The sequence below is a fragment of the Palaemon carinicauda genome, chromosome 28, assembly GCF_036898095.1.
Source record: "Palaemon carinicauda isolate YSFRI2023 chromosome 28, ASM3689809v2, whole genome shotgun sequence".
Classification (NCBI taxonomy): domain Eukaryota; kingdom Metazoa; phylum Arthropoda; class Malacostraca; order Decapoda; family Palaemonidae; genus Palaemon; species Palaemon carinicauda.
In genome coordinates, this window is record NC_090752.1 from 9,163,264 (window position 1) to 9,170,255 (window position 6,992).

Here is a 6,992-nt window from a genome sequence, read left to right on the forward strand (position 1 = left end):
TAAAGTAATATAACAATATAAATTGATATTCGTGACTATTCATGTTTAGGAATTTTATGCAAATGATTTATCTATATTAAAGATGCATCGCATCAGCAAACGCCAGCCAGAATAAAATGGCAAAATCTCGAGTGATTATATTCATAGAACCATATGTAAAGTCCACCGCATAATACGAAGTCCCATAGGACGAGCAAGGCAATGTCCATATTTAGCTAAGACTTGAAGGTAAAGAAATAGGGTCTAATTTATCCTTATAGGAAAAGACGAACCCACCTCGCGAAAGGAAAGAAATTATAGAGATTTGGAATCAGATAGACTTAGCCGTCTCCAAACAGAGTAGTTATCTTTGTTCAACTTGAATGATAAGGATTTGAGGGAGGCTAGGAAAGGTATACTGTATCCATTCTCGGGGCTTATAAAAACAACCGTAACTTTCATGTTATTAAATTACATTCCCGATTTGTCTTCTGTTTTCATTTTTATTCTTCAATAATTTTAAGTTGGTTTCTGTACTCACAGCTCTCGGCCAAAAGATTATTAGCGAAATAAAAATTGTAGCGAAATTTTTAGTTTATGAAGTAGGGTAGCCGCTAAGTGAAAAATCAAAGGGTAAGAATGAATGTTTAAGGTATAAGATTAAATCATCAATTTACATGATGGGAGGATCATTAAATAGGATTTTAACTCTGCAGAAAATATAATCCAAGTAGATATAGAATTATAAGAAAGGCTAAGTTTAATGAGTAGGAGAACTAAGTAAACAACCGAATGAAAGTTTAAGTCTTTAAGATAAAAATTGAATTGTCAATTTACATAAGAGTTTTTCAGTTAATATTACTAAAATACTTAACCTTTTGTCATTGGCTTCTTAAATACATACGCGTGATGGTGATTCATGCTTGATATCACCTGTCTTTTCAGCTTTAGATTTTATTCGTTTGAATTAAAGTATTAAAGTTTTCTATTATTTTTTTTTACTAATCATTGATTAAGCGTCAGATCCTATTGTCTTTGGAACAACTCTCTCTTTTTAAAAAACTAAAAGAAGAAGAAGAAGGACCGCTGGGCTTCAGAACGCATTAGTAATTTAACCTGGTAGGACTGCTTTACACTACGTGATGTTGCTGTAGGATCAAATCTCGACCTTAGTGCCTCAGGTCACAAGAGCGAGATGGGCGTGAAGTCACGAGTATGATATGCATTACTACGACTCGAGTTCCGCCCCCTTTTTGGCATCTCTCTCTCTCTCTCTCTCCTCTCTCTCTCTCTCTCTCTCTCTCTCTCTCTCTCTCTCTCTCTCTCTCTATGTATGTATGTCAGCGATGCTTTGTTTGTTATTTCTTATCTTTGGGTTTTTGTCCGAACTTTTTTCTTGAAGTGAGATTTTGTTGGGCGTGCATGCGCGCGCTCTCTCTCTCTCTCTCTCTCTCTCTCTCTCTCTCTCTCTCTCTCTCTCTCTCTCTCTCTCTCTCTATGTATGTCAGCGATGCTTTGTTTGTTATTTCTTATCTTTGGATTTTGTCTGAACTTTTTTCCTAAAATGAGATTTTATTGTGCATGCATGCGCTCTCTCTCTCTCTCTCTCTCTCTCTCTCTCTCTCTCTCTCTCCTCTCTCTCTCTCTCTCTCTCTCTCTCTCTCTCTCTCTACGGCGTAAATTATCTAGATAGTATTGACGCAATATAACATCCAGTCAATCAGTTGTGTCCTTGTTTTATGTTTTGTAAACTTAGTTCCATTTTAATTGTTCCATAAAAATGTTGGATTGAATATAATTAAGGTAATTGTGGATTACGTAGTTTTTTCTCTTTTGCAAATATGCCCTGAGGTTGTTTAACTTATTTAATCTTTTAATAGTTTTTAGTATGTAGGCTACAAACATTATCTTTAGTTTATTCTAATTTATATTATAAAGGTTATTAAACAACTTATTGAAAATGAAAATTCGTTAGAATTCTGCTTTAAGAAATAGGAACATATTTTTATTTTAGAATTATGATATCAGTTATTTCGGGCTTCTGCATAGTTCTATTGAAATATTTTATCGAAAATATCGGCCTTTATGAGTTTCTTTTGGTCGTAAAATGTATGTCACTTTTAGTCTTCTAAGTAATTGAATCATAATTTTTCCCATAAATGTATATTTTATATAAGAAAATAAAAAGTAAATTTGAATGCCCTTCAAGATCCATTATCATCAAGTTGTGGAATGATCTTCCTAATCGGTAGTTGAATCAGTAGAACTTCAAAAGTTCAAAGTTGGAGCAAATGTTTTTATGTTGACTAGGCTGACATGAGTCTTTTTATAGTTTATATGTGACATATCTGTTTTTGACGTTGTTAATAGTTTATATAGGACATATCTATTTTGACGTTGTTACTGTTTTTAGAATGATTTATTGTTAATTTGTTCGCATCATTTATTTATTTCCTTTCCTCACTGGGCTATTTTTCCCCATTGGAGCCCTTGGGCTTATAGCATCTTGCTTTTCCAACTAGGGTTGTAGTTTGGCTGGTAATAATAATAATAATAATAATAATAATAATGATAATAAATGCTTAAATGAACTGAAGTAATGTTGTCATTCCGTCGTATTGTGTACTGAGATTGTTTGCTTTCATCAAATGGCATTTCGTCGAAGAGTTTGATTGTGCAGTTCAAGAATTCTGCATAGCTTGATTTGAATACGTCACGATGAATGACGTTTCCGTTTCTCTCTCTCTCTCTCTCTCTCTCTCTCTCTCTCTCTCTCTCTCTCTCTCTCTCTCTCTCTCTCTCTCTCTCTCTCTCTCTCTCTCTCTTAAAATCTTTGAAAAAAGGATTGATTTTTATGTGATTAATGAATTAAGACTATAGTTTATATGAAATTAAAGAATTATAGTATATTGGTATTGAGAGAGAGAGAGAGAGAGAGAGAGAGAGAGAGAGAGAGAGAGAGAGAGAGGAGAGAGAGAGAGAGAGAAATGGGCCATGGACATAACGATTTATGACCTATAACCGTATCATCAAACAAAAAAAAGAGCAAGTTGCACTGACTATATAATTTGTGTCAGTGTTGTTGTAGGAAAAGTAATATCATAGTGCAAATAATGTAATGATAAAGAAAGTAAAAGTTGAATAAGTTTATAGTTAATTGACCTAGTTTATATTCAAAGCACGATCAATACTAAGCGCCATGTTTAAAATGAATTTGTCATTTATCCATTATGACTTATGGAGTTAACATTTCTTAGCTATCACACGTGAAATTATCTGAAGAAAAAGGATTTTTGAGTAATTAATTAATTATTATTATTATTATTATTATTATTATCATCCAAATTACAACCCTGGCTGGAAAAGCAAAATGCTACAAGCCCAAGGACTCCAACTGGGAAAGCAGCCCATTGAGGAAAGGAAATAAGGGGAAATCAAATAGATTATATAAGAATAGTGAATAGTAATCTAAAATATTTAAGATTAGCAACAACGTTAAAACAGACCAGCAGATAGATAAACTTTAAAATGAGACATATGTGAAAGCTATTTAACTTTGAAAATGACATCTTCGCTCTTATAACTTTTAATTGAAATTCTTTGTATTCATTATTTATAACAAATGATATCGGTGTCAATGACTTTTATGGTGCCAGAAAACTCAGAATCAATCAATCAATCAACCGAAAATAATAATAATGAAAAAAAAAAACATGAAGATCTAAAGTTCCACCGATCAACACTGCGTATTTTATTAAAATGAAGATACGCTTTAACACGAATTTGGTGATGACCATGCACAGGATAATAAAGGATGATACTTTGGGAGGGGGAGGGGAATATTGTATGTAGTGGGGGAGAGGGGGGGAGGGTCACATCAGAGTAGGAAGGGGGCGTTTTAGTGTAGTGTTAGCCCGTGGTCGCCACCAACCGACGACAAATTTACATTGGCAGTTTAGTTTGCTTTCGGCGTTCCCAGGGTGTGGGTATCGGCGTGGACTTCATTTTGTAGGGGCCTGTTATTCCTGGCCGAATATTCAGGACCGTTTTTTCTCTCTGCATATTCAGACCCGTTATTTATGGCTGAATATTCAAACCCGTTATTTCTGGCTGAATATTCAAACCCGTTATTTCTGGCGGAAAATTCAAACCCGTTATATATGGCTGAATATTCAGACCCGTTATTTCTGCCTGAATATTCAAACCTATTATTACTGGCTGAAAATTCAAACCCGTTATTTATGGCTGAATATTCAGGCCTGTTATTTATGGCTGAATATTCAGGCCTGTTATTTATGGCTGAATATTCAGGCCTGTTATTTATGGCTGAATATTCGGGCCTGTTATTTCTGGTTGAATATCCACGGCCATTATTTATGGCTGAATATCCAAGGCCATTATTTCTGGCTAAATAGTCAGGAACGTTATTTCTCAGCATATTTAGACCCCGTTATTGTAGGCTAAATTTTTCTGGCTGAATAGTGAGACCTTTTATTTCTGGTTGAATATTCAAGAGCGTTATTTCTGGTTGAATATTCAGTGGCGTTATTTCTGGTTGAATATTCAGTGGCGTTATTTCTGGCTGAATATTCAGACGTTATTTCTGGTTGAATATTCAGGGACGTTATTTCTGGCTGAATATTCAGACCCGTTATTTCATGCGACGATTCATAATTGTTTTTCTTTGAGAAATGCGGTCTTTGGAAGGAAGACGTGGTTGAAGTGCTTCGTCATGCCGAATGCGGAAGGGAAAAATGGTCGTAAAAAAAAAAATCTTTAGAGGCGTGAGAACGTGAATGAGACGTTGCTTTTTTTCATGGAGATATTTATTCATTCATTTGTCTATTTGTTTACTTATTTGTTTATTGTTTTATCTGGGAAATGCAGTTTCTAATCGTGGATTGTATTTACTGGTGCTTTGACCTGCTCATTTTTTTTAAATGTTAATTTTTCTTTTGATGTATGGAATTTACATATTCTCTTTTTGACAATTTACAAGCGAACGCACATTATATATATTTATATATATATATATATATATATATATATATATATATATATATATATATATATATATATATATTTATATATATATATATATATATATACACACACATTTATATGTATATATATACATATTTATATATATACATATTTATATATATATATATATATATATATATATATATATATATATATATATATATATTACAAGTGTATGTATTCATAAATCCATTTCAACGAAAATTATGTAACGTTGTGAATACAAAATCCTATCGAAATTAATTTGAGTGAAACTTAATATTGACCATAATATTCCAGAAACTAAATGTTCCCACACAATATAGAGAAAACAGACAAATAGTGCTTTTTAACAGAGTGAAATAAGTGTTATTGCAGACTTTAGACTGTGATTTTGATAGACAGGTGATTTACCTCTCGTAACTTGCATGAAGATGAGGAGAGGAAATTGATGCTTTGATGAGAATTTAAACTGGTCAGATTTTCCTTGAAATTTTTTATCTGGAATTTCCGCTATCTTGTCCGAGACGGATTTTTTTGCTAGTTGTGTTGGTTAAACAGATATCATGGGGAAACTAAGTCAGCGACTCAAAGAAACTGCAAATAAGGATGCTGGAGCTGCTCAAGGGAATGAAAAGAAACGTAAGTTATTTATGGAGTTTATGTAAAAAATAAAAAATCTCTTGTAAAGTATGGTGGTGTAAATCTGTTTTATATGTTTCTAATCGCAATACTTTTCAATACCATCTCTCTCTCTCTCTCTCTCTCTCTCTCTCCTCTCTCTCTCTCTCTCTCTCTCTCTCTCTCTCTCTCTCTCTCTCTCTCTTGAATAAAGATCTTGTAAAATATGGATTTGTAAAAGAAATAGAAAATAGAATTGTAATATAAGGGTGTAGTAAATCTGTTTCAACTCGCTTTATTGGCCAAAACTGTATTATCTCCAACCTTTCTCTACCCCTCTCTAGTGTCTGAAAGCTTTTGTCATCTCTCTCTCTCTCTCTCTCTCTCTCTCTCTCTCTCTCTCTCTCTCTCTCTCTCTCTCTCAACAAAAATACAAGCTTGTGAAAGTTGTCTTTGTGATTAGTTTCACAATTATGACGTGCTTTAACTTCTTGACAATTTCCCAATAGGTCAAATAAACGTGTATCATTCATTTCGGGCTAGAACAAAGACTGGTAGAAAAAGGAAATATATTAGAAGTGCCGGAGTAAGAATGCAGCACTGGTTTATTACATTATCTTTTTTTTTTTTTTTTTTTTTTGTATTTCGAATTATTAAAAAAATCCATTTTCTATTTTTATTTATTTTTTTTTTTTCTAGAGGCTAAATTTTTAAATCTTAATCTTGCTTTGGATTTATGGTAGACGCTGTTTAATGGACACAAACGTGTGTATATTAATATACACACACGATGATTTGACAAGCTAAGAAAATTTGCCAGTTTAGAATGGCATAGAAAGACCATAAACAGACGCGAATGGTAGACATGTCTGAAGCCTTTTGTCCTGTAGTGGACTAGCTACGGCCGATGATGATAGTATGTGTATATATATATATATATATATATATATATATATATATATATATATATATATATATATACATACATACATACATATGCAAACACACATATACATACATACATACACATATACACGCACATACAGGGTTGTTTGTGGTGAAATGAGTATGTATAATGAAATAATTGTTTTTTTATGCTCTAGAAAGGTTCGGTTACTTGAAATTTGTGTTTTATAATCCCTAAACAATGAGATTGTATTTGTCAAAACAACCTTTATTTCAATTTGTTTGTGTTTTGGGGCGTTTTTAAAGCTTATGGTATTTTGAAGAGTATTCGTAGAAGCGTAACTTTACATACTCTGTAAGGGAAATTCATGATTTCGTTTTGCCAAATTTATGATCAAGTAAATTTTTCATTAGCATAAAAAAATCGCATATCATTCGGTATATGCAAATTGCAAATTTTATTT

At 32.8% G+C, this 6,992-nt stretch overlaps 1 protein-coding gene across 4 annotated transcripts in view; it reads left to right on the forward strand.

Annotated features, from left to right (window-relative positions):
- Nucleotides 1-6,992, forward strand: part of LOC137621452 (PTB domain-containing engulfment adapter protein 1-like) — a 95,032-nt gene that overhangs the window by 68,575 nt on the left and 19,465 nt on the right. Inside the window, exon 1 of one of the 4 annotated variants that reach the window (XM_068351766.1) lies at nucleotides 5,302-5,643. The exons of the other annotated variants lie outside the window; for them this stretch is intronic. Within the exon in view, the coding sequence (XP_068207867.1) occupies nucleotides 5,568-5,643 (76 nt within the window). The 5' untranslated portion in view covers nucleotides 5,302-5,567. Of the gene's footprint in view, nucleotides 1-5,301; nucleotides 5,644-6,992 lie in introns of those variants that run through there. 4 annotated transcript variants of the gene reach the window in all.